This window comes from Ovis aries, chromosome 5 (assembly GCF_016772045.2).
Source record: "Ovis aries strain OAR_USU_Benz2616 breed Rambouillet chromosome 5, ARS-UI_Ramb_v3.0, whole genome shotgun sequence".
Lineage (NCBI taxonomy): Eukaryota > Metazoa > Chordata > Mammalia > Artiodactyla > Bovidae > Ovis > Ovis aries.
This window is the reverse complement of record NC_056058.1, coordinates 106,335,716-106,362,448: the sequence shown is the minus strand read 5'-3', so window position 1 is coordinate 106,362,448 and position 26,733 is coordinate 106,335,716. Positions and strand designations below refer to the sequence as shown.

Below are 26,733 nucleotides of genomic sequence, written 5' to 3'. Positions count from 1 at the left end.
AGGGAAACACACACCTCACAATAACCTGCGATGGAAAAGAACCTGAAAACGCATACGCGTAGTCATACACAGATACACGCATGACTGAGTCACTCTGCTGTATACTGGGAACTAACACATCACTGGAATCAACTATGCTCCAATAAAAGGTTCTTTTTGAAAAACAAGCAAACAAGCATGCTCCTTTCACTACTTTTAGGAGAGCAATGCCTACTGTTCTAATGATAAAACTTAAAGGATGAAGAAAACTGTAAACAGAATCACCAGATCTAATTCCCCAATAACAACCACTATTATCACTTTGGGGGAAAAAAAAAAAAAGGAAATGCAAAATCGAAAATGCCATGCCCACCTCAGAGGGTCTCATTGTTTAATTTCTGCCAAGACAGCCTCTGGTTGCTGGTCAATGTTTTGCATGAATGCCCTTCCTAACATTTCCTAATAAACAGATCTAGAAACAAACGGAAAGACAAGGAAAGAGGCGGAGAGAAAGGCGTATGTACATGCAGCAAGTCCAGAAAACAGGAAACCAGGCACTAACTGTCACAACTAACAACACCCTTATTTCACGGTTTGAAATAGCTGATCTGTAAGCCACTATGCACTTCTCTCTACAATTTCTCTGCTTGAAAGCTTGATGTAAGAGGCTATAGAAGGTACTGATCAAAAGTAAGCTGAGCATCTCTGTCACAGCTCACTGTGCTGCAAAGAGTGAATTTACTCGTCAAGCACAGGAAGCGGCAAGCCCTCTTCTCTGAGGGTCCCTCTCCCCATGTAGACACACCACACATTCAGACTCTGGTCACACACAGAAGGACAGACGCACAGAGCTTTCTTCCCCTAATGGGGAAACTGTTACAGATAACTTAGTAGCAAGCAATGCATCATTCTGCCGGCATCAAAGAATCACAAATTAATTTCACATGACAAAACGGGTGGAATTTGTAATCATGCATCCAGGGAAATATGAAATTACACATGATGATACACAGGGATTCATTCTCAAATAAAAAACCAGTTAAAGGGAAATTTAAAAAGATGGAGGCCCCCAATGAATCAATAATTTTAAAACATTTGCTCATCAGATTATCTGATTCATATGCCTTTCATGAGGAGTGTCTAATAAGAGAGTAAAAATAAGTTTTGTCTTAAAACTCCTCAGAGAAGAATTCGGGAAACTTACCGTATTCTTCTGAGTATCTTTAGAGGACATATGAGGGGCAAACGGCCAGAGAGTCATCTGTCCTCATCCCCTCCTCACTTCACTCCAGCCGCATCCTGTCTCTGAGTCTGCAGTCTATGCTCTCTCTGTCTGGAGGACCCTCTCCCAGTATTTGCCTCACTGGCTCATGATGCATCCATTAGGAGCCCTCTCTGGCCAACACACTCCACCCAAACCCCACCTAAATTGTTATCTTGCATAAAATCCATAAGTTTCCTTCATGGCACTTTTCACAAAGTTCAATAACACATTTTCATGTTCATGGTCTTCGTCCCCCAGTAGACTACAGGCTCACGAAGGCAGGAAGCATACCTGTTTTGCTAACCATTTAAATCTCGGTGTTCCTATGAGAAAAGACTACCAACAACCCCAAAGAAATGCAAACAAAAGATATGAAGCAGGTATTTCAGAAATAACAAGCTGCTAAAAATGAAAAGAAGTTTAATGTCACTCATGAGGAAATGCAAATTAAAACTCCAATGAGATCAAAAAGTTGAACAACACACTGTGATGTCAAGGATGTTTAGAAAAAGATATTGTTACTTAAGACTAGCAATAACTATCAAATTTCAGAATGCATATATACTTCTATCTATGCTCATTAAAATGAAGTCAGAAAATAGATGAAAACAAACAGAAGCACTGTACAGTCAGCCCTACATATCCACAGGTTCTGTGTCCACAAACTGAACCAACTTCTGAAGGAAAATTTTAAAAAGAAAAGGTTTCCAAAAAGTCCCAGAAGCAAAAATTGAATTTGTCACACACTGGCAACTACCTACATAGCACTGACATTCTACTGACAGCTATCAACACTCCATGGCAAATAGAAGGGGAAGCAGTGGAAACAGCGTCAGACTTTATTCTTCTGGACTCCAAATTCACTGCAGATGGTGACTGCAGCCAGGAAATTAAAAGGTGTTTACTCCTTGGAAGGAAAGTTATGACCAACCTAGATAGTATATTCAAAAGCAGAGACATTCCTTTGCCAAGAAAGATCTGTCTAGTCAAAGCTATGGTTTTTCCAGTGGTCATGTATGGATGTGAGAGTTGGACTGTGAAGAAAGCTGAGTGCCGAAGAATTGATGCTTTTGAACTGTGGTGTTGGAGAAGACTCTTGAGAGTCCCTTGGACTGCAAGGAGATCCAACCAGTCCATCCTAAAGGAGATCAGTCCTGGGTGTTCATTGGAAGGACTGATGCTGAAGCTGAAACTCCAATACTTTGGCCACCTGATGCAAAGAGCTGACTCATCTGAAAAGACCCTGATGCTGGGAAAAATTGAGGGCAGGAGGAGAAGGGGACGACAGAGGATGAGATAGTTGGATGGCATCACTGACTCGATGGACATGGGTTTGGGTGGACTCTGGGAGTTGGTGATGGACAGGGAGGCCTGGCATGCTGTGGTTCACATGGTCCCGAAGAGTCAGACATGACTGAGAGACTGAACTGAACTGAACTGATTAACATAACATTTACATTGTATTAAATATTATAAGTAATCTGGAGATGGTTTCAAGTATGCAGGAGAAATGTGTATAAGTAAAATGCAAATATTACTCAATTTCATATAAGGATTTTGGTATCCGGGGCAGGCTCTGCAACCAATCCTCTGAGGACTATCAAGGGTCGACTGCATACACTAAAGATAAAGATATACTCCATGCATTCACAAAAGACCGGAAAAGAAAACACAGGGCCATTAATCAGGAGAAGTTAAATTAAGGCCCACTCATAACAAAGACTTTTATACAATCTTTAAAAAAGAAAGTTTCCTGAAAGATTCTCTGAGACACATCAAGTTTGAAAAGCATGGTACAAAACTCATTAGGATGGCTATTATAAAAAAGGAAGAAAGAAAAGAGAAACAGGAAACAGGTGTTGATAAGAAATGCAGAGAAGCTGGAAACCTCAAGCACTACTAGTGGCAATGTGAGATGATGCAGCTAGTAAGGAGAACAGTGTGGTAGTTCTGCGAAAAATTAAACACAGAACTGTTATAGGATCCAGCAATTCCACTTCTGGGTATACACACAGAAGACCTGAAAGTAAGGCCTCAAACTGGTGTTTATATACTCATGTTCATAGCAGCATTTTTGCAACAGCCCAAAGGTAGAAACAATCCAAATGTCCACTGACGGATTAATGAATAAGCAAAACACAGCATATTCATGCCATGGAATGCTATTCAGCCCTGGAAAAGAAGGCAACCGACACATGCTTCAACACGGACGGGCCTCAAACACATTATGGTGAGTGCAATAGGCAGACACAGAAAGACAAGCGTTGTTTGACTCCACCTACAGAGTGAGCCTGGCAGAGACAGAGGCAGAACAGTGACTGCCAGGCCAGCGTGAAGGGGCTGGGGAGCGACTGTGCACCAGGCGCAGCGCTTCAATCCAGGGCGAGGAGAGAGTTCTGGAGACGGTGATGGGTGTGCCGCAAAGCTATGTGAGCATATGCAATGCCAGCGAACGCCACACACAGAAACACCAAAGTGATAAATTTTAGGTTATATACATTAGACTACAATAAAAAAGGTGCACTCAAAACAGCACAGTGTGCACATATGCACAGGAACGCATCTGTTCCTATTTCTCCATAAACCATACATGCCTGATCACAACAGCTGCCCCCTGTGAAGAGTTAGATGACAAAGAAACAGCAGCCAGCACCTTACCTTCCACTGTGCACCCTTGATATGTTCAGACTTATGTTAAAATAAGAATTAAACTTTTTTCTAAACTACAAATGCCATACTACCCTGATTTCTTTTAAGCACTAAAAACAAACAAAACTATAGCATAAAATAGTCATGAAATTTCATTTAAGAATATTTATCATATTAGATGGTTTAACTAATAGTTTCTGTAAAATTTCAATAAGATATACTTTAAAATTTCATTGGATTCTTTTTAATGGCTGAGTAATACTCCATTGTGTATATGTACCACAGCTTTCTTATCCATTCATCTGATGGACATCTAGGTTGTTTCCATGTCCTGGCTATTATAAACAGTGCTGCGATGAACATTGGGGTACATGTGTCTCTTTCAATTCTGGTTTCCTCGGTGTGTATGCCCAGCAGTGGGATTGCTGACGCAGGATACAGCATGCTTGGGGCTGGTGCACAGGGGCAACCCAGAGAGATGTTATGGGGAGGGACGTGGGAGGGGGGGTTCATGTTTGGGAACGCATGTAAGAATTAAAGATTTTAAAATTTTTTAAAAAAATAAAATAAAACTGATGTATATAGGAAAAAAATAAAATTTCATTGGATAATAAATAGTACTTCATTTTCTCATTAAAAAAAAATAAAAACAATAAAATTTTCATTCAAATAAATCAGAAAATACATGAGGCTGAAGAATAAAATTGAAAAACTCACTCTTAATGTCCTTCTATAAAGACATAAAAGGTTATGGTAGAATAGTTTTTAACCAGTTTATTTTACTTAATACTATATACCATAAACATCTTTCTATGTCAATACATAGACATAGATCATTATGTTATGGCTGATCATTTTTGCTAAAGTATTTATAATTGAGACAGAGCAACACATAATATACACGTGCGCAGTTTGATGTATTTTGACAACTGTTTATACCCGTTACTGCCCCAAATTGTACCCGTTACTACCAAAAATAAGACATAAGCTATTCAGAGATGTCCCTTCTACCCTTTCCAATCAATTCCCCCCAACAATAACAACCAAAAAAGGACATTCTTGCCTTGTGACTTATATCCCAACAGATCAGCCTAGCTACTCTCAGGCTTCATGAAACAGAGTCACACAACGTGCTTGGCTGTCAACGTCCTTTTGCCATCGTGTTTGTTAGATTCATCCATATTTCTGTGTATTTCAGTACCATTCTTTTCCATTGCTGAGTGGTAATTCATTGTTTAAATATGGCACAAAATTTTAATTCATTTTTCTGTTGATGGATATTTGGACTGTTTCCAGTCTGAAGTCATTATAAGAGATTCTGCTATGAAAATGTCTATGTAAGTCTTTTTTGTGAACATGTTTTTATTTTTCTCAGATAAATTCCTAGGAGGAATTAGACTTACCTGGTCTCAGCCCTGAGAGCAGGGCAGGCACGACAATGGAGTGAGAACTGCATCGCAGCAAGTGGTTCCTTCTATGGAAACAAGCAGGTCTTGGAAAGCTGATGAATATTTACCTTTGGGAAACTCAGGCAGCCTTTCAGAAAGTGGACTTCTCGTTTTATATTCCCACTAGCAGTGTAAGAGAGTTACAGTCGCCGCACACTCTCCCCAAGCCTTGGTGCTGTCAGTCCTTTTGATTGTAGCCCTTTCAGGGGTTTTGGATAGCACCTTGTAGCAATTTTAATTTGCATCTCCCTGAGGACTACACTTGCTCAGCCCCTGCACACACACCCTCCCCTGCTCTCTTCTTTCAGGTGTCTGAACAGGCCATGTTCTTGCTAATCCTGCCCCATAATCACAATTCTCCTCCCATAACCTGGAATCCTTTCCCCACCCTCTGCTACTGGGTATTCTAATAGCCTTTCCAGTTTTAACCTGAATATCACTTGCTTCAGGAAGCTTTCCGAGACCCCCTTGTTTCCACAGAAGGAAAGACTTTATTGCCATACTGTGTTAATTACATTGTCTTCCCTCCCCTGCCCTGAGGACTGGGACCAGGTAAATATAATTCATTTCTTGTATCCCTGGAATCTAGCACAGTAAATACTTGCTGAATAGATGATGGAGAAAATAAGGGAAGGCTTTGGAGGTGAGGTAATTTTTCAGTTGAATCTTAAAGAATAAACAGCATTGAGATTATCCAATACACAAACGGGAAAAAAAAAATTCTCAGCTAAACTCATGAGCAAATTTCTAAGAAGGAGAGAGTAACTGTGACTGAGGACATCCACGTGGTTCAGCAGGGCTTAGAGCGGGGTATGAGGGGAGAAGTGACGGAGGGAAGAGCAGACAGGCAAGCAGGAACGTGGCCAGAGCAAGGGCGTGTCCAGCGGAGGGGCCGAGCTGGGCCTTTGGACGCTGGATGTCACTGAGGCATCTGAAGCCAAGGAGAGACACGGGCAGGCTCATACATACGCTGGGACCCGAGGCACACTCCTGACCCCCTCTGCCCTGGTTTCCTCAGCAGGAGAATGAGGATAATGCAGGATCTCAGCACAGAGGAACGATCTAGGACCAGCTAAATGAGTCCACAGCGCTGCTGAGAGAATACGCCTTCCACACTGCGTAGAGTGACTGCTCAGTAAGTGTTAGCTGTTACTCCTACCCTCGACTAGAGAAGAAGAGAAAGTGAGGTTGGAACTTTAGATCTGGAAGCAGCCTGCACACTGTGGCGTCGCCCGCAGACTGAAGAGGAGAAGCAGCAGTCGCCCACAGGTGAGAGCTGGAATGTGTAAGAAGGGGCAGAGGAGGGAGTCCCCAGGGGGAGGAGAAAGCTCCGTTCAGCCAGACACGCCTGGGGCTGGAGAAGAGCTCCGGGCCTCAGAAGACAAAACAAGGCGCACTGCGGTCAGCGAGAGCGCTGCCAAGAAACCCCCCTGGAGGGCTGGAAAGCACCCACAGACGAGCACTCGTCAGCGCCCCAGGCTTCTGCCGTCTCTGCAGCGGAAGCCAGCCACGAACTGAAAGAGGGGGGAGGGAGGAGCTGGGACTGGAGGGCGGTGCCGGGATGGAGTAGGTACTTCCTGAAATAAGCGTACCCCTCTGCTTCCCTACTAGAACCAAAGTCATCTGGGACAGCAGGCGCTGCTTTGACTCCTCTGATGAAACGCTATGTATCTTTGGGCTCTAAATTCGATCCAAACCTGCAATTTACTCTGAACATCACAAGACACACTGTAACTTCTCACTGCTCTGCAAATTTTATAGCAGCCTTTGGTTAAACACCATAAAATCTGACCTGTATAAAATGTATAATAAATTAGCTAGTGTAAGAACTTTAAAGGTTATTTTTCCAAGTGAGCTCAAGATAAAGAATGTATGTAAGTTTGCAATATGTTTGCAGTTGTATTATTTGAGAAAGCAGCCTCAAACATTTCTCTGATTGCAATAAGCAGAGATAGTTACTAGGACAGGGTAGAAGGTTTACTTAACTACACACCTAGGGAGAAAAGCTGTAAGGGAACGGTAGAAAGATGAAAGACTGCAGGCCTGGCAAAGCGATGCAGTCCAGAAGCGCGGTCAAGACAGTGTCTAACACATACATTTGGAGCCTTACTTCATGTCAGAGGTCCACGCAGAGAAGTTGCTCAAGATACTGGCAAACACAGAAACTATTCTAGGTTCCAACAGTTCAATGGGCTTCTCACTTGAACACTGGTCTCAATAGCAGAAGCAAATGCTATGTAAAAACCCTTTCACTATCTCAGAGCCCAGAGGGGAAATGAATATGGAACATGCTGGGTGGCAGTCAAAGGAAATGCTAAGGCCGACGGCTCAGCTATTTGAATAAGGGTCCACACTTCTATGTGTTATAAATACCACACAGTATTTAAACTGAATTTAGCTAAAAAATATTCAAATACGAAGTTTAGAAAGTGAAAAGAATGTTAACATACCAGTTATTTTCAAAATAAAACAAAAGTAGACAGAAAATGGGCTGATTATAACAAGGCAGTTTCTTTTAAATCCACTGTATCTTGTGTTACAGGAGGAACCATGACTCTGCTTGATTAAAGTGAGCCACATGAATAAAGAAGGTAGATGTTGTCTGCATGAGTCTCCTTCTGGTTAACTGGATTTCTCACTTTAAAAAGCTTACAGAGCTGAATCCTGCTACCACAGGGGGAAGACTCAAACAAGTCGTTGCTAGCACGTATTATGAAGATCACTTGAGCTGTATTTCTGTTAAATTCCCATTATCAATTGGTATTCTTCAGGGACAATAAAGCTCACAGAGAACTCTGCTAGAATTAACAGGTTCTTCTCTGCAACAGCTAGCTTGCAAATTTAGCTACAGATATTTAATCCATAGATTCATCTTCAAAAAGGGAAAAATAAACCATTGCATAACCATTACACTAGCAGTCAAAAAAAAATCCTATCAGTAATGCCACTTAGTATAAGCTCAGAATTTAAAATAATGCGAGCAAAACTATGTGTCTTTTTTTTTTTCTTTCTGGAACTCTGCTCTCCAACAAAGGATCTGAGGAGAAATATATCAGCTAAAACATCTACTTCTGCTTCATTGACTCTGATAAAGCCTTTGACTGTGTAGATCACCACAAACTGTGGAAAATTCTTAACAAGATGGGAATACCAGACCACCTGACCTGCTTCCTGAGAAACCTGTATAAAGGTCAAGAAGCAACAGTTAGAAGTGGACATGGAACAACGGACTAGCTCAAAACTGGGAAAGGAGTCCGTCAGTGCTGCATTTTGTCACCCTGCTTATTTAACTCATATGCAGAGCACATCAAGCGAAACGCTGGGCTGGAGGAGGCACAAGCTGGAATCAAGATTGCCAGGAGAAGTACCAATAACCTCAGATACGCAGATGACACCACCCTTATTTATGGCAGAAAGTGAAGAACTAAAGATCTCTTAATTAAGGTGAAAGAGGAGAGTGAAAAAGCTGGCTTAAAACTCAACGTTCAAAAAACAAAGATAATGGCATCCGATCCCATCACTTCTTGGCAAACAGATAGAGAAAATGTGGAAACAGTGTCAGATTTCATTTTCTTGGACTCTAAAATCACCGCAGACGGTGAGTGCAGCCACAAAATCAAAAGATGCTTGCTTCTTGGAAGAATAGCTACGACAAATCTCAACAGTGTATTAAAAAGCAGAAACATCACTTTGCCAACAAAGGTCCGTCTAGTCAAGGCTATGGTTTTCCAGTGGTCACATATGGATGTGAGAGCTGGACTATAAAGAAAGCTAAGCACCAAAGAATTGATGCTTTCAAACTTTGGTGCTGGAAAGGACTCTTGAGAGTACCTTGGGCTGCAAAGAGATGAAACCAGTCAATCCTAAAGGAAATCAACCCTGAATATTCACTGAAAGGACTGGTTCTGAAGCTGAAGCTCCAATACTTTGGTCACCTGATTGAAAACGCCAACTCTTTGGAAAAGACTCTGATGCTGGGAAAGTGTGAGGACAAGAGGAGAAAAGAGTAACAGAGAGTGAGATGGTCAGAGAGCGTCACTGACTCAGTGGACATGTTTGAGAAATCTCAGAGAGAGGGTGAAGGCTGGGGAAGCCTGGTGCGCTGCAGCTTCCGGGTCATGAAGAGCAGGGCACAGCTGAGTGACTGAACACAGCAGCGCGCCAGCCAGCTCCTTGCCCACAAGCAGCACTGACTGACCCTGAACGGGAAGTGTACTGGGGCTGCCGTGGGCACCCAGGGCTGAGGGCCAGCTGCAAGCCCAGGCTAAACAGAGGCCTGGGAACACTGAGGAGGCACGCCACAGGCACACAGGGGCTGCCCCAGGGCAGGAAGCCTCTTGCGAACAACCCGTGCTACACGGGGTGGCCCCAAGCTTCCCTCCATCTGTTCCCTTCCTTTCACCTGCCTACCTTCACGTCACTGTCCAAGGACTGAAAACCTTGGGAAATAGTAGACTGACCAGCTGCGCTCAGATAACAGCTGACCTGTCTGACCTGGGGCAGGAAAATGAAAGGTGTGACTTCTGTGTTTGGAGACCGTTTCCTAAACGGAAACCAGGGAAATGCGATGGCAGCAGCCCAGTCAGAAAAGGAAGGGATGGGATCCAAGGCACACTCTCTGCTCCGAAACAGAGTCCAGGTGTGGACACGCTATTCCTCACGGGATGGGTTTAAAAAAGAAGAGAAGACGTTTGGACACATAAACAACAATATAAAGAATCCAGAGCTAAAGGGTAATTAAAAAGCATAGTTAAAACCATGCACTTGAAGCCAGAAAATAATAGGCTCCACATGACCGATAACCAAATGTGAAGTGGGAAGAAAAAACCTTGAAAAAAATCGCATAAACTGCAGCAAATGTAACAAAAAAACTAAAAGCATATGCCAAAGAGAGACCAGAGGCAACTAGATAACTGAATTAGAAGGAAATGAAATAAAAACTAATTAGTAAGAGCAGAACAGATAAGATGAAAAGTATTTGAATTGATAGATGAAAAGTTTGACAATAAGTTATACACACCCAGATATACAGCAAACGCAAACAATAATACAGTTACAGATGATTTAGGAAAAAATATCATATTAACAAAATAACACATAAAAATGTGAATGCTAGTTAAGAGCAGTGCTAAAAGGCAAACACAGAGAGAAATATTTCTTGCTCAAGTAAATCAACTGGGCCACTTAGCATCAGTTAGGAAACAGGCAGAAGGAGTCAAATGAAGACAGAAAAGTCAAGAGGAAGTGTCAGTAAAGCGCAAAAAAGGCTTTAGGAAACAAGTGGGGGTACAAAACAAATGAAACTAGTAAGAGCTTCAGCCAATCTAATCAAGATAGGAAAATAATCAGGTCCCACCAAATAATGAGGAAAAAGAACCTACAGATGGAATAAAATCTTAAAATCTGCACAATCTAAGTAAAACGCTATAAAATAATAATTTAAGAAACTATAAAGCATCATTTATATTCAAGGAGCAACATAAGACCTAGACAGACAGAAAATGTGTCTTTAAACTTAGTTAAAAAAAAAAATTACATATCTGACAAGCACCAATTCCATAGAGTGTTACAGGGCAGTTCTTAATTTTTGAAAAGTTGCAAACCAGTGGGTAGCTTGATTTTAGCTAAGGATGTGTATGTGTGCACGGTAATCTAAATTGGCTGCTAACATTTCACCTTAGAAAGTCAATACATCTTATGTAGTGTCTTGGAATCCCAGCTTGCCGTGACTGACTGGAAGGCTGTGCTGACAACCGTCTCCTGTGGCCACACACTGCAAGCGAGGAAGAGCTCAACCTCTGGGTGCCGCAGTGACTCCTGGTGAGTGCAGGCCTCTCAGAGCCTACAGCCCTCACTCCTGACATCTTCTGACCACTCGTGTAAGCATCTTAAGGATGCTATCAGGGAAGAAAAAATGTCTGATTGATAGATAATAATGGAAAGCCAATTCTCCTGTAAATACCTTTAAACATTTAGGTCAATACCTCTCAAAATCTTCCCCCTCTTTTTTGGGGGACAGAGTAGGAAAAATTAATTCCAAAGCTCTCTGGGAAAATTAAGCAGTCACTCATTAAAATAACTTTTCAGTAAAGAAAAATAAGGGAAGATTTAAACTTTCTGTTAATGAAACACCTCTTAAGCTTGCAACAATTACAGTTACACGGAACAGTCTATGAACGAGGTCAGAAAGCCCAGAAATCAATGCTTACTTAAATACAATAAAGATGGCACTTCAAGTCAGTGGAAAGAATGAGTGTGTAAGGGAACAGCTTATGGGGCTGGGGCTGAGGCTGGACGGTAAGCAGTGTGGCATGTCCAGCTGGGTGACCCCAATTGTACAATCAGGACACTCACTGGACTCACTACACAGGATTACTGCAAAGATGATCAGTTATCACCTGTAAGGTGCTTAACACAGGAAGTGATGCCGCAAGTGGTGCACACTGGACACTAAGCAAGTGAAAAAAGTAGCTTATGCTAAGGACAGACCTCAAACTCCCGGAAGCCGGGCGGGCGGCGAGAGGAGGGAGACAGCAGAGCAAAAGCCCCGTCACACCACAGTCAAGAATAAACCGGAGGGTTATAAAAGGGAGCAGTAAAAACACTTGAGGTGGGGAAAGATCTGCTCCTAGGCTGGGTAAGACTTGGGTATGACAGAAAAGCCAGCATCAAGAAAACAGACTAACACATTAGACTACGTAAAAACTTTTGAAGTCTATTTGTCAAACACTAACAATTAAGAAGAAATTTAAAGCTTCAGAAAAAACAAGGGTTCACATGTGTGCATAAATACTCTCAGAAATCAGTAAGGGAAGTACGTGATCAAGCAGTTCACAAAAGTTCTGCCTGCATATACGAGAAAACACGTAACACTATCACTAATCAAAAGTGCAAATTTTCCCATACTTGAATTGACATGTTTTAGAAAAAACTACATTGCAAATACGCAGAGAATTTCATCTGCTAATATGCAGAGAAACTGGTACATTTCTAAATGAAGAATACACTGAAACCACCCTTACGGGGATCACTCTGATTCATATGCTTCAAAAAAAAATCTTTAAAACAGTAAGCCCCTCTGATGTAGTAATTCCATTGCAAGGACAAAGCTGGAACATAAGAATTTCAATGGAGAAGTTTCAGGTCACTTTTTCAGAAATGAACCAGAATCAAGGTAATAAAAGGATATGGAGAAATATTTTAAGTTTCATTTATAAAGCTAAGAATTTTCACCTTCTGAAAAGTCAACACGTTTCATTGCAAAATTAATGTATTTAATATTACCTAATTTCAAAAAGCAATAATTTTAAACAACAAACCTTTTAACAGCATCCTTCTTCTGAACATCTATAGTTTCCCACCACTTCGAAAGGTAAGAGATCTCAGACCATATAAATTTTCTCCGGGGGTCTTCTTTCAACTTGACAACCATATTATTAAAAATATACTGGGTCTTCTCTCTAAAGTAGTCATCAAAGGTCTTCAACCAACCTAAATTAAGACACAAATATATCACAAAGGTCTGATTTAAACTCAGTCATACTCAATTGCATTTTGTATAACCTTAGGGGTTTCATTCATACAAAGACAACTAAAAATTTACCAAATATTTTCAGTTAGTGAAATTCCACTGAATGGACATGAGACTCAAAAAGTCACTAATATTGAAATGATAAAAAGACTCTGAAAACTGTACAAATTCAGATATCAATGAAAAAACGAGAAAGCCAAAAAACATTTATTCATCCTTAACAATTACAGTATCTAATTCAACTACTTATAATTTATCTTGAATTTAAGGAATTTTTTTTTAATTTAAAAAACCCAAACAGCATTAGCAAGTTGGACATAATCTTCTTTTAATACGGAATCAAAATTTTATTCTCTCTGCTGCCGCTGCTCAGGCCCGTCCAGCTCTGTGACCCAGGGACTGCAGCCCACCAGGCTCCTCTGTCCGTGGGATCCTCCAGGCAAGAACACTGGCGTGGGCTGCCAGCCCTCCTCCAGGGGATCTTCCCGACCCAGGGCTTGAACTCTGGTCTCCTGCACTGCAGGCGGATTCTTGGCCACTGAGCCAGCAGGGAAGTCCGTTTACTCTCTCACATCTCATCTAAAGCTTCTTCTTCATTAAGTACCCAAAACTAAGAAAAAGAAAATCACAAGTGCAAACTATATCAAAAGCCTACAGAGCAGTGAGGTAATTACAGAAATATTATGAATACTAACAAGAAGAATTCTGCCAAAAATAGCCATGCGTTCCCAAAAGACTGCTCATTATTCCATTTTTTTGAAGAACAAATTGACAATAATCAAACAACAAATGTATATACATCCATACAAAGTTGTCTTCAAACAAGAATTGTGACAACTCAGTTCTTTGCCTTTTCCTACTACTTCTCAAATATCCTGGAAATTTTATCTAAAGACATTTACAATTTGACTATTAAGAAACATTTTTAACAAGATCTATAGTTCCAAATGCAGCCCCATCCAGCGAAGTCATAAAGCAACACGACAAGAAGCTGAGGCAAAACACACACAGCCGTCAATCCCACCTACGGGCGGGAGATAAAATGTACTGTGTGAGAATCACCTCTTATCCGGGACATCTTACAGGAAGGGGCGTCTCTACACAGACAGGCGAAACTGCTCTTCTATCGTTTCCAAGTCTCAAACATGTGGGAGGTCTAAAATACAAAGGGTCCAACTAGTTACTTCTTTTGTCTGTCTACAATCAAGTGAACATTCAATGCATCCTGTATTTGCTGACAAAACAAATAACAGAAACTTGCCAGGGAGCAGGCAATGTGCTTCGGACAAGGCAAGCACGTTGCTCTAACTGAAACCTGTTCATTCTACAATTATTTACTGAGCACGCACAAAGTGATGGGTACTGGAGCTATGAGCCACATAGGATATAGTTTAGAATATTCTTCAAAGAACTTTCTTGATCTGGGACATTTTTAAGCTAGTTTGTCACCAAAGAATACTACCTGAATAATTCAACTTTTCCATATTGAGTAAAAAGCCTGCACCTACAGAAAACTCAAAAATACCTCAGGAATTAGCGGTTTACATAGAATTCCGTCTTGCTTAACAAAGGAATGAACCCGGACCTGCCCCAGAGCACTGAGGCCAGGATCTACACCCAGATTCCCAAGGACAAGCAAAGAAACTTCACCCTGTCCTGAAATGGAGATGCCCTAATTCCCTGCTCACAATGCAGCACCCCGAGACACAAAACTCTCCAGTGCTCAGATCCGAGCCCAGGACACACTACAGCACCTGACGGGGCGGCTTCCGCTGCTGCTGCTATAACCATCATCAGCCTCTAACCACCCAAGCCCAGGACACTCTACCTACCCAAGCCCAGGACACCCTACAGCACTTGCTGGCGTGGCTGCTGCTGCTGTTATTATTATAATCATCATCAGCCTTTAATTACCCTTTAATTACCCTTTTCACCATCTGTATGATCAAACCAGGTCAAAGGAGAAATAAAAGATATTCCTAACATCCAATTTTGAAAAGTATACAATTTATTTACAAATTAAATAAACTGCTCCACATCTTAACCATACTGGTTACCCAATACGTTAACACAGAACTCATTCTATGTCCCTTTAATGAGCTGGATTTATCCTTCTGAAATGCATACGTTGAAGTCCTAACAGCCAGTAACTTCAGAATATGACTGTATTATGGACATAATTTCGCCAAAGAGGGGCTTCCCTGGTGGCTCAGAAGGTAAAGCGTCTGCCTGCAGTGCAGGAGACCTTGGTTTGATCCCCGGGTCAGGAAGATTTCCTGGAGAAGAAAATGGCAACCCAGTCTAGTACTCTTGCCAGGAAAATTCCATGGACGGAGGAGCCCGGTAGGCTACCGTCCATGGGACAGCAGAGTCTCACACGACTGAGCGGCCTCCCTTGTCTCTAAAGAGATGATGGAGGCAGAGTGGCGCGGTGAGGATGGAGCTAATCCAGTCCCGGCACAACTCGCTTCATCGTAAAGAGATGATGGAGGCAGAGTGGCGCGGTGAGGATGGAGCTAATCAGTCCCGGCACGACTCGCTTCATCGTAAAGAGATGATGGAGGCAGAGTGGCGCGGTGAGGATGGAGCTAACCAGTCCCGGCACGACTCGCTTCATGGCACTTTGCTTTGTTTTGCTTCACAGATGTTGCATTTTTTACAAATAGAAGGTTTGTGGCAGCCCTCTGTCAGACAAATAGATCAGTGCCATCATTCCAACAGCATTTGCTCACTCTATGTGTCTGTCATACTTCAGTAATTCTATTTTAAAATTGTTAATTGCAGTCATATTTGTTACCATGAACTGTAAGCAATGGTCTTGAAGTTACACCTGCAATTGTTCTCGGGTTCCACGAACCACACCTGTATAAGACAGCGAACTGAATGTTCCGACTGCTTTAAAGACCGTTCTTCATCTCCCCCTCTCCTCCAGCCTCCCTATTCCCTGAGACAAAATAAAATTGAAAGTAGACCAATTAATAGCCCTACAATGTCCTCTTAAGTATTCAAGTGAAAGGAATATTCCCAAGTCCCTCACTTTTAATCAGAAGCTAGAAATGATTGACCTTAGTAAGAAAGGTTTGTTGAAAGCCAAGATGGCCAAAAGCTAGATGAATTGCCCTGCAACAGCCAAGCGGTGAATGCAAAGGAAAAGTTCTTAACGGAGAGGGAAACTGCTACTCCGAAGAACACATGAACGATAAAAAGCTAAACAGCCTTATTGCTGACATGGAGAAGGTTTTGGTGGTCTGGATAGAAGATCAAACCGGTAACACATTCTCTTAAGTCAAAGCCAAACCTAGACCAAGGCCTAACTCTCCCCAGTTCTATGCTGAGAGAGTTGAGGAAGATGAAGAAAAGTCTGAAGCTGGTAGAGGCTGGTTCATGAGGTTCAAAGAAAGACGCCATCTCCGTAACATACAAGTGGAACAGCAAGGGAAACGGCCCGTGCGAATGCAGACGCTGCACCAAGTTATCCGGAAAAAGCCAGCTAAGGTCACGCATGAAGGCGGCTACGTTAAACAAGACACTTGCAGTGCAGATGAAAGAGCATTCTCTTGCAGGGAGATGCCGTCTCAGGCTTTCTGAGCTAGAAAAGGGAAATCAACGCCTGGCTGCAAAGCCCCACAGGACAGGCTGACCGACCTGTTAGGGGATAATGTAGCTGGTGACTTGAAGGCAAAGCCAGCGCTCATTTACCATTCCCAAAGTCCGAGGGCCTTAAGAGTTATGCAAATCTATTCTGTCTGTGCTCTATAAACCGAAGAGCAAGCTTAGATAACAGCACGTATGTTTACCATAGGATGTACTGAATATTTTAAGCCCATTACTGAAATCTTCTACTCGGAAAATAAGATTCCTTTCAAAACAGCCCTGCTTATTCACAATGGTCAGCTGGTCACGCAGATCTCTGATGAAGATACACAACCTCATTCACAGTGGTTTCATGCCCACTCATACAACATCCATTCGGCAGCTCGTGGACCAAGCACTAACTTTGACTTTCAAGTCTTATGCTTTGAGAAACACCTTCCGTAAGACTATACAGCTGTCGTAGATGGTGGTTTCTCTGATGGGTCAGAGCCAAGTCAATTGAAAAACTTCTGGAAAAAACTGACCATTTTAGATGCCATTATTAACATCTGCGAGAAGGAAACGGCAACCCACTCCAGTGCTCTTGCCTGGAGAATCCCAGGGACGGGGGAGCCTGGCGGGCTGCCGTCTATGGGGTCGCGCAGAGTCGGACACAACTGAAGCGACTCAGCAGCAGCAGAACATCTGCAATTCACGGGAGGAGGCCGAAACATCGATGCAACAGGATTTGGGGGCGGACTGACTCCAGTCTTCACGGATAATTTCAGGGGTTCAAGACTTTAGCAGAGGCAGTCGCTGTAAACGCGTAGAACTAGCAGTGGAGCCCGAAGGGAGCTTCCCCGGCAGGCCAGGGGCGAGGGCTCCAGAAGACCCTGGAGAGCCCTGGGCTGCAAGGAGACCCAACCCGTCCATCCTAAAGGAGACAGCCCCGAGCAGTCCCTGGAAGGACTGGTGCTGAAGCTGCAGCTCCCATACTGTGGCCGCCTGATGCAAACAGCCAACTCACTGGAAAAGACCCTGATGCTGGGAAAGACTGAAGGCAGGAGGAGAAGGGGACGACAGAGGACAAGACGGTTGGATTTTCTCACCAACTAAATGGACATGAATTTGAGCAAACCCTGGGAGATGGTGAAGGACAGGGAAGCCTGGCCTGCTGCAGTCCCTGGGGTCGCAAGGCGTCAGACACGACTGAGCGACTGAACAAAAAAGACGTCACATCTACCACTTTCTACCTAAGTTTTAACAGAAGTCAAAATTAATCCCCATTATTTGGCTTATAAATGCAATTAAAGAAAAGAACTATGAACAGTGAAATGACTCTGAAATTAATTTAATAATAAAATACCAGCATAAGAGGCAAATTTAGAAGAAACAGTCTTTATGAAGTTTAATAAGTTAAAGACTTTTTTAAAATACAACTACTTATTTTCATCAGTTATACTTTGTGATGAACTCAGCCCATTTCAAAGAATAGTTTATCAGGGGAGTGTTCACAGAGAAATCACAGTGGCTGATTAATCCATTTTGCCTTCAACACTTCATTCGCCCTTCAACAATCATGCAGACAATATGTCAAAGATATTTACGTGAGCCAAAAGACAAGCTCAGAGATGTCAACTTAAAAGGCTTCCATAAAACTCATCTATAATAGACATGAGTATCACTACGATACAGCACCATTAATGCCGAATGAACAGAAAGACAGCCTCTTGCAGTTTTCAATACTGAGTAATATAACAGCAAATTAGCTTTTATTGCTCTTATACAATAGGGTAATCAAGTATTCCCTTTTACAGTGAATTGACTCTTTCTTCTCTAAATTACTGTAAAACTCCAACTGTGTATTAACATGAGACCAGTCACAAAGATAGCATTTTATAAAATATTGTATGGGATGAATTTTTGTGATATTAAATTACATTCCTATGTCGAGATTTAATAATCTTGGGACATTCAGATGCAAACTGATTTACTTAAATGGTCAATTCACAGCCTTTTTCTTTCCCTTGAATATACTTAGAAACTGAAACGGGGCTAGAACAGCATTAAGAATACCTTTCAATTTATCCTTTTTCATTCTAACACCACCAACACCCATAAAACAGCTAATCACTATTTTAAATAAGTGGGGAAATGTTAAAAACAAAGAGTACACAATTAGAAGTTTTATTCAGGCATCATAATTTCAAAGTCACTATCATTTTTATCAGAAAAAATTTTAATTTCTAAAATATAAAAATAACACAGTTGAAAACTATTGCTTATTCTTAATCATAAGCAAATACACATCTAATAACTGTTCACTAACAAAACACAATTTATTTTTTAAATTGTCGACTTCTGATCTAGCTTACAGTCTGCACGCTTTGTGGGATCTGAGCGTCTGAGGAGCGCTTTGTCTGTCTGGTAGAGAGCACATACAGGACCAGCCAGGGGCCTGGGCAGGAGCGCCTTCCCTGCGCACTGGACCCCAGGGGTCTCCCTGCTCCTCCTCTGAACCCACCCTTTCCACATGACAAACCCACCAGGCAAAGGCCATGCCCAGCCACTGTCCTTACCACACAGCCCTGCCCTTCTGCGTCCCCGGGGCTTGGCCCATGCCTGGTCGCCCCGCAGCCAGCTCTGCAGCACACAGCCCTGCCCTTCTGCGTCCCCGGGGCTTGGTCCGTGCCTGGTCACCCGCAGCCAGCTTCGTGAGCCCCCCAGGGCCTTCTGCTAGGCCAACCCTGCCAGGGCTGGTGGACGTGCAGGTGGCCGCGAGCCCGGCAGTTGCCAGGAGGTACAGTCTGCAGGGGTGTGGGAAGCGGGCTGCGGTGTCCGCAAGAAGCACCCTCCTGGGTCCAGACCGGGCCGGGCTGCCCAGAGGCCAGCGCCCCCCGCAGCAGCAGCACAGCCAATGCAAAATTGAAGCCCAAGCGCTCTCAACTCTCACTTGGCCTTCCAGATCACTGAGCTGTTATACCCTAAGGCAACAGGAAAAGATCTATTTTATTTAGCAATGTATTCGTTTGATTTATAACATTTAAATGTTTAGACATAGTGTTTGAGGGCCTCCATGTACTTTTGCCCCAGGTCATGCAAGTTTTAGAAGCAAGCCTAGATAAACACTACAAGCTGAACTTCAAACAAGTCAGTTCTCACGACTCTAGCACCTGGTACAGTCCACACAGCAAAAGGTCAGGAAGTGCTTGATAGATGAACGAACTGTACGGCCAAAAGGACTGGGGAAAAAAATGCAAATTTACTACTTCAGCTGAAAATGAAACCAAAGGTCAAAGACAGCACGTACTATTAGCTCTATCATGTTCACAGTCCTGATACTAACCTGATAATCTTTAACAACATCTCCAAGTTTCTGTTTTATACTTATAAAGGCTCTGTCAGCCCTAAGATGATTTAAAACACACACATCCGGAAGAAGGCATGCCCCTCAAATCATTGTTCCACTGTTATCGTTTTAATTGCTACAATAATGACTTTTTAATGAGCACATTCATTCCACTCAAATAGGTACCAACTGTTAAGAAAACATAAACAGATTCTGAGATATACCCAAATAGACACTGAAAAAAAATCCAACATGCTTCAAGTTATTTCCATTTTAACATAATATTTTCAAATTGAAAAATAGTAGTAGAGTTCATTAAAAAAGCTCCTTTATTTTAGTAATTAAGTTATTCTATATTAACAAATGATCAACAAGTTTCTTCCATCATTTGTCAAACCTTTCAATGTTCAACTGCAACATCCAATTCTACACTTAAGGGGTTACAAACAACTTTAACTGATGTTACCATAACTCACAGGCTGATTAATTTTAATTCCAATATTTCTAGTATAAAATAACCTTACTTTTCCCACTGATAAACTGTGAAAGAGTTTTAATTAACTTTCTGTTCTGGTTTATTCATTCAAACACAATCCAAGCATCTAATAATGATAAAGCAATAAAGCTAAGTTGGATGAAAACATTTTACAGTGAAAATATAAAAAAACACTGTGGGAATAAAGAAATGCTAAGTTCCTATTATAAGAATAGAAGAGAGATTCTTAGATTAGACATCATTTGGTTAGAGAGAAAAGGAGCAAGAGGAGACAGAAAAGACATTAAGCCGTGAAATGATGTATCAATTTCAGGGAGCAGAAGGCAGCTGGGCATGGCCTCACTGCACCTTACACAGTGGGAATACAGTAAGATACTGAACAAACAGAAGTGAGATCAGACACTGAAAACCGTCTAAACCATCCTTGTTTCTCACCAAAAGCTTAGAAGGAAGTGAGTTAAGGTTCCTGACCTCGGTTTTCAAGACCATCTGCACTGTGAGTGCAAGGTGAAGGAAAACGCAGTCGCCCGGTCGTGCCCAGCTCTTGGCGACCCCAGGGACAGTGGCCCACCAGGCTCTGCCGTCCACGGGGTTCTCCAGGCAAGAGTGCTGGAGTGGGCTGCCATTTCCTCCTCCAGGGGATCTTCCCAACCCAAGGATCGAACCCGGGTCTCCTGCATTGCAGACAAATGCTTTACCGTCTGAGCCACAGATAACAGATAAACTAACAAGGTAAAACAGACCGTGCAGAAGTGCGCCGGATGCGATGGACTGCGCGGAAGTGCGGCCGAGAGGAGCTACACCACATCCGAGGCCAGGGGTGGCTGCCAAGAGGAACAGCCTCACGTCCAAGGAGCTGCAGCTGCGTGGGTGCAGGAGGGCCGAGAGGACTTACTCCACGTTCAACGTCAGGAGGGACGACCCCATCCAAGGTAAGAAGGACTGGCTGCATTTTGCTGCTGCAGCCATGAAGAGATACCCCATGATCAGGGTAAGAGAAACCCAAAGGAGATGGTAGGTGTTGCGAGACGGCATCAGAGGGCAGACACACTGAAACCATAATCACAGAAAACTAGCCAATCTGATCACATGGACCACAGCCTTGTCTAACTCAATGAAACAAAGCCATGCCCTGTGGGGCCACCCAAGATGGGAGGGTCATGGTGGACAGGTATGACAGAATGTGGTCCACTGGAGAAGGGAATGGCAAACCACTTCAGTATTCTTGCCTTGAGAACCCCATGAACACTATGAAAAGGCAAAATGATAGGATACTGAAAGAGGAACTCCCCAGGTCAGCAGGTGCCCAATATGCTACTGGATATCAGTGGAGAAATAACTCCAGAAAGAATGAAGGGATGGAGCCAAAGCAAAAACAATACCCAGCTGTGGATGTGACTGGTGATAGAAGCAAGATCTGATGCTGTAAAGAGCAATATTGCATAGGAACCTGGAATGTCAGGTCCATGAATCAAGGCAAATCGGAAGTGGTCAAACAGGAGATGGCAAGAGTGAATGTCGACATTCTAGGAATCAGCAAACTAAAATGGACTGGAATGGGTGAATTTAACTCAGATGACCATTATATCTACTACTGCGGGCAGGAATCCCTTAGAAGAAATGGAGTAGCCATCATGGTCAACAAAAGAGTCTGAAATGCAGTACTTGGATGCAATCTCAAAAATGACAGAATGATCTCTGTTCATTTCCAAGGCAAACCATTCAATATCACACTAATACAAGTCTATGCCCCAACCAGTAACGCTGAAGAAGCTGAGGTTGAACGGTTCTATGAAGACCTACAAGACCTTTTAGAACTAACACCCCAAAAAGATGTCCTTTTCATTATAGGGGACTGAAATGCAAAAGTAGGGAGTCAAGAAACACCTGGAGTAACAGGCAAATTTGGCCTTGGAATGCGGAATGAAGCAGGGCAAAGGCTAATAGACTTTTGCCAAGAGAACGCACTGGTCATAGCAAACACCCTCTTCCAACAGCACAAGAGAAGACTCTACACATGGACATCACCAGATGGTCAATACCGAAATCAGACTGATTATATTCTTTGCAGCCAAAGATGGAGAAGCTTTATACAGTCAGCAAAAACAAGACTGGGAGCTGACTGTGGCTCAGATCATGGACTCCTTATTGCCAAATTCACACTTAAATTGAAGAACGTAGGGGAAATCATTAGACCATTCAGGTATGACCTAAATCAAATCCCTTATGACTATACAGTGGAAGTGAGAAATAGATTTAAGGGACTAGATCTGATAGATAGAGAGCCTGATGAACTATGGACTGAGGTTCGTGACATTGTACAGGAGACAGGGATCAAGACCATCCCCATGGAAAAGAAATGCAAAAACAGCAAAATGGCTGTCAGGGTAGGCTTACAAATAGCTGTGAAAAGAAGAGAAGTGAAAAGCAAAGGAGAAAAGGAAAGATATTCCCATTTGAATAGAAATAGTTTCAAAGAATAGAAAGGAGAGATAAGAAAGCCTTCCTCAGCAATCAATGCAAAGAAAGAGGAAAACAACAGAATGGGAAAGACTAGAGATCTCTTCAAGAAGATTAGAGATACCAAGGGAACATTTCATGCAAACATGGGCTCAACAAAGGACAGAAATGGTATGGACCTAACAGAAGCAGAAGATATTAAGAAGAGGTGGCAAGAATACACAGAAGAACTGTACAAAAAGATCTTCACAACCCAGATGATCACGATGGTGTGATCACTCACCTAGAGCCAGACATCCTGGAATGTGAAGTCAAGTGGGCCTTAGGAAGCATCGCTACGAACAAAGCTAGTGGAGGTGATGGAATTCCAGTTGAGCTATTTCAAATCCTGAAAGATGATGCTGTGAAAGTGCTCCACTCAATATGACAGCAGATTTGGAAAACTCAGCAGTGGCCACTGGACTGGAAAAGGTCAGTTTTCATTCCAATCTCAAAGAAAGGCAATGCCAAAGAATGGTTAAACTACCGCACAACTGCACTCATCTCACACGCTAGTAATGCTCAAAATTCTCCAAGCCAGGCTTCAGCAATACGTGAAACGTGAACTTCCAGATGTTCAAGCTGGTTTTAGAAAAGACAAAGGAACCAGAGATCACATCTGCTGGATCATCGAGAAAGCAAGAGAGTTCCAGAAAAACAAGTATTTCTGCTTTATGGACTATGCCAAAGCCTTTGACCGTGTGGATCACAATAAACTGGAAAATCCTGAAAGAGAAGGGCATACCAGACCACCTGACCTGCCTCTTGAGAAACCTATATGCAGGTCAGGAAGCAACAGTTAGAACTGGACATGGAACAACACACTAGTTCCAAACAGGAAAAGGAGTATGTCAAGGCTGTATATTGTCACCCTGCTTATTTAATATCTATGCAGAGTACATTATGAGAAATGCTGGGCTGGAAGAAGCACAGCTGGAATCAAGATTGTCAGGAGAAATATCAATAACCTTAGATATGCAGATGACACCATCCTTATGGCAGAAAGTTAAGAGGAACTAGAGAGCCTCTTGATGAAGGTGAAAGAGAAGAGTGAAAAAGTTGCCTTAAAGCTCAACATTCAGAAAACAAAGATCATGGCATCCAGTCCCATCACTTATGGGAAATAGATGGGGAAACAGTGGAAACACTGTCAGACTTTATTTTTGGGGTCTCCCAAATCACTGCAGATGGTGACTGCAGCCATGAAATTAAAAGATGCTTACTCCTTGGAAGGAAAGTTATGACCAACCTAGACAGCATATTCAAAAGCAGAGACATTACTTTGCCGACTAAGGTCCATTTAGTCAAGGCTATGGTTTTTCCAGTGGTCATGTATGGATGTGAGAGTTGGACTGTGAAGAAAGCTGAGCACGGAAGAATTGATGCCTTTGAACTGTGGTGTTGGAGAAGACTCTTTTGAGTCCCTTGGACTGCAAGGAGATCCAACCAGTCCATTCTAAAGGAGATCAGCCCTGGGATTTCTTTGGAAGGACTGATGCTAAAGCTGAAACTCCAGTACTTTGGCCACCTCACGTGACGAGTTGACTCACTGGAAAAGACTCTGATGTTGGGAGGGATTGGGGGCAGGAGGAGAAGGGGACGACCGAGGATGAGAAGGCTGAATGGCATCACTGACTCGATGGGCATGAGTCTGAGTGAACTCCGGAAGTTGGTGATGGACAGGGAGGCCTGGTGTGCTGTGATTCATGGGGTCGCCAAGAGTCAGACACGACTGAGCAACTGAACTGAACTGAACAAGGTAAAATAGGAGGAAAACAAGACATGAGGCCACTGCAACCATTCTTCTACATATGGTGATGGATCTCAGTGGAAACCAATACTGGGAAATACAGGCCAAGAAAGCACAGTGAAGGGAACTGAGTAATTAAATCTTCAGGAGAGAGTAGAAGCAGAGTCAAAAGTGAAGATGAGTCTTCGAAAACTTCCAAATCTGCTGATTCTCCAAATGCTTTCGCACTCAGATATCCAAGACAAGCCAACCTTTCTGCCAGCCGATTCAGCATCCCCTGACAGTCTTGAAGCCGTATCGCCTCGCCATCAACCTGTCTGAGCTGTACCATGTTTGTAACCTGTGTAAGGCGCTGTCGCCGGGAGCCCTGCCAGCGCCCCAAGGACCCATCTGCACGGCTATCAGGAGAGCCGGGTCTGGTTCACACCAGCCGGGCACTGACCAGACGCGGCCTCTGTCTGTACTGCTCTTCTAAAGGCCCTTTAGAAGGCCTGCATACCGTAATATCTGACACCTGCACTTGGGAGATCACCTCCAAAGTGTTTTCTACGTCTGTGCTTCCCTGCGTTACTTCCCTCCTGTGTGAAGAATTTCATCCATGAGTGTTTATCTGAACCAAATGAGGACACTTCTGGACTATTAAGTGGTGTCCAATCAAAGTCTGGTCATTTGAAATAATGAAAAGTATCTATGAGAGACATGTATATTCCTTCGGGGGCATTACTCTTAGGATGTGTTATGAGCAAGCCAATACTGGGCAAATTATCAAAGTTTCTAGAAGAAATCATTTAAAAGCTGGAAAATACTGCTTCTCAAACACTTTCCAATGGTACAGTATGTAGCAATGAGAAAAACCACTCACCATTTCATGTACTAATGTCGTATTTAAGGACTAAGCCATCTGTTTCGGTCAGGACAGAAGGAAGGAAAGAAAGGATCGCATACAGCGTAGTGAGGTGTCTGCTTCAGCAAAGGTCACTAAGGTGTTTTCTAGGACTAACACTAACGTAGCTGACATGTGGCTTAGAAAAACTTAAAGACATTCTTCTAGAAGCTCTTTTTGTGGTTTCACAAGTATTACCTGCAAGAGGCCACATTAAAATAGTTATGAATTCTGATTCCAGACCCAGGTGACTTGGGTTCAGACCCAGCCCTGCCACAGACACATTGCTTACCCTCTGTTCTGTCTCAGTTTGCTTTGCTCTTTCATCTGTGAAATGAGGGTGAAAACACGATTTTTATCATAAAGTCACTGCCAGGATTGATGGATTCAAAACATGGCTCAGGCAGTAAAGCATCTGCCTGCAATGCAGGGAGAGACCCGGGTTCATCCCTCGGTCGGGAAGACTCCCGGAGCAGGAAATGGCAACCCCCTCCAGCAGACTTGCCTGGAGAACCCCATGGACAGAGAAGCCTAGAGGTCTACAGTCCATGGGGTCACAAGAGTCAGACACGACTGAGCGCCTCACACACACACAATACCTAGCACAGTGCCTGGAACATGATAAATTTCCCTTGTACCGGCAGTGAGTTGTATAGCCAGCATAGTGGTGAGCTCTGAAGCACCCAGGAATGAAGACAGACAAAAGTAATCAAACAGGGGAACTGGAAGATGTTTAATGGTCACCTACATTTCAGGCGCCACCTGACATTTGTGTTCCTGAAGAATACAGTCTAGTGAGAGCCCAAACAATCAGACTTTTTTCCTCTAAAAAGGAATATCAGTGTACCAATTGTAGAGATCTCTTAAAAACAAATGCCAGAATTTCTTAACATTTAAGAGTGCCAGATAAAATACAGGATGACAGGTTAAATTTGAGCTTCAGATAAATAGTAAATGTTTAGATCAAGTGTGTACCATATGATATTGCAGCACACGTAAAAAATTATGCATTGTTCACAGAAGTTAAAATGTAAATGAGCAGCCTGCTGTTGTTTTCTTTTCAGCCCAGCTAAATCTGGCAACTCTATTAACAAACCAAAGTTCAGATAAACGTGCTGAATTAGGCAATGCCCATAAAGCAAGAAGAAGAGGAATAGCAGCGTCCTCTGAACTAAAAGCATCTTAAGAGGCAGTATAGTAAATGGAAAGGACATGGGGCTTAGAATCAGGCAAATCTGAGCCCACTTGCCAACGTTGAAAGCAGCTACACTGGCCCCAGCCCCACTATCCCCGCCTGGGAGACGGGGTTTGC

General features: G+C 42.8%; 1 protein-coding gene across 2 annotated transcripts in view; it reads right to left on the bottom strand.

Moving 5' to 3' along the window:
* MAN2A1 (mannosidase alpha class 2A member 1) overlaps positions 1-26,733 on the bottom strand; it is a 197,006-nt gene that overhangs the window by 120,952 nt on the left and 49,321 nt on the right. For both annotated transcript variants that reach the window (XM_004009111.6, XM_060416082.1), the window contains one exon: positions 12,660-12,831. In XM_004009111.6, the coding sequence (XP_004009160.3) occupies positions 12,660-12,831 (172 nt within the window). The remainder of the gene's footprint in view (positions 1-12,659; positions 12,832-26,733) is intronic.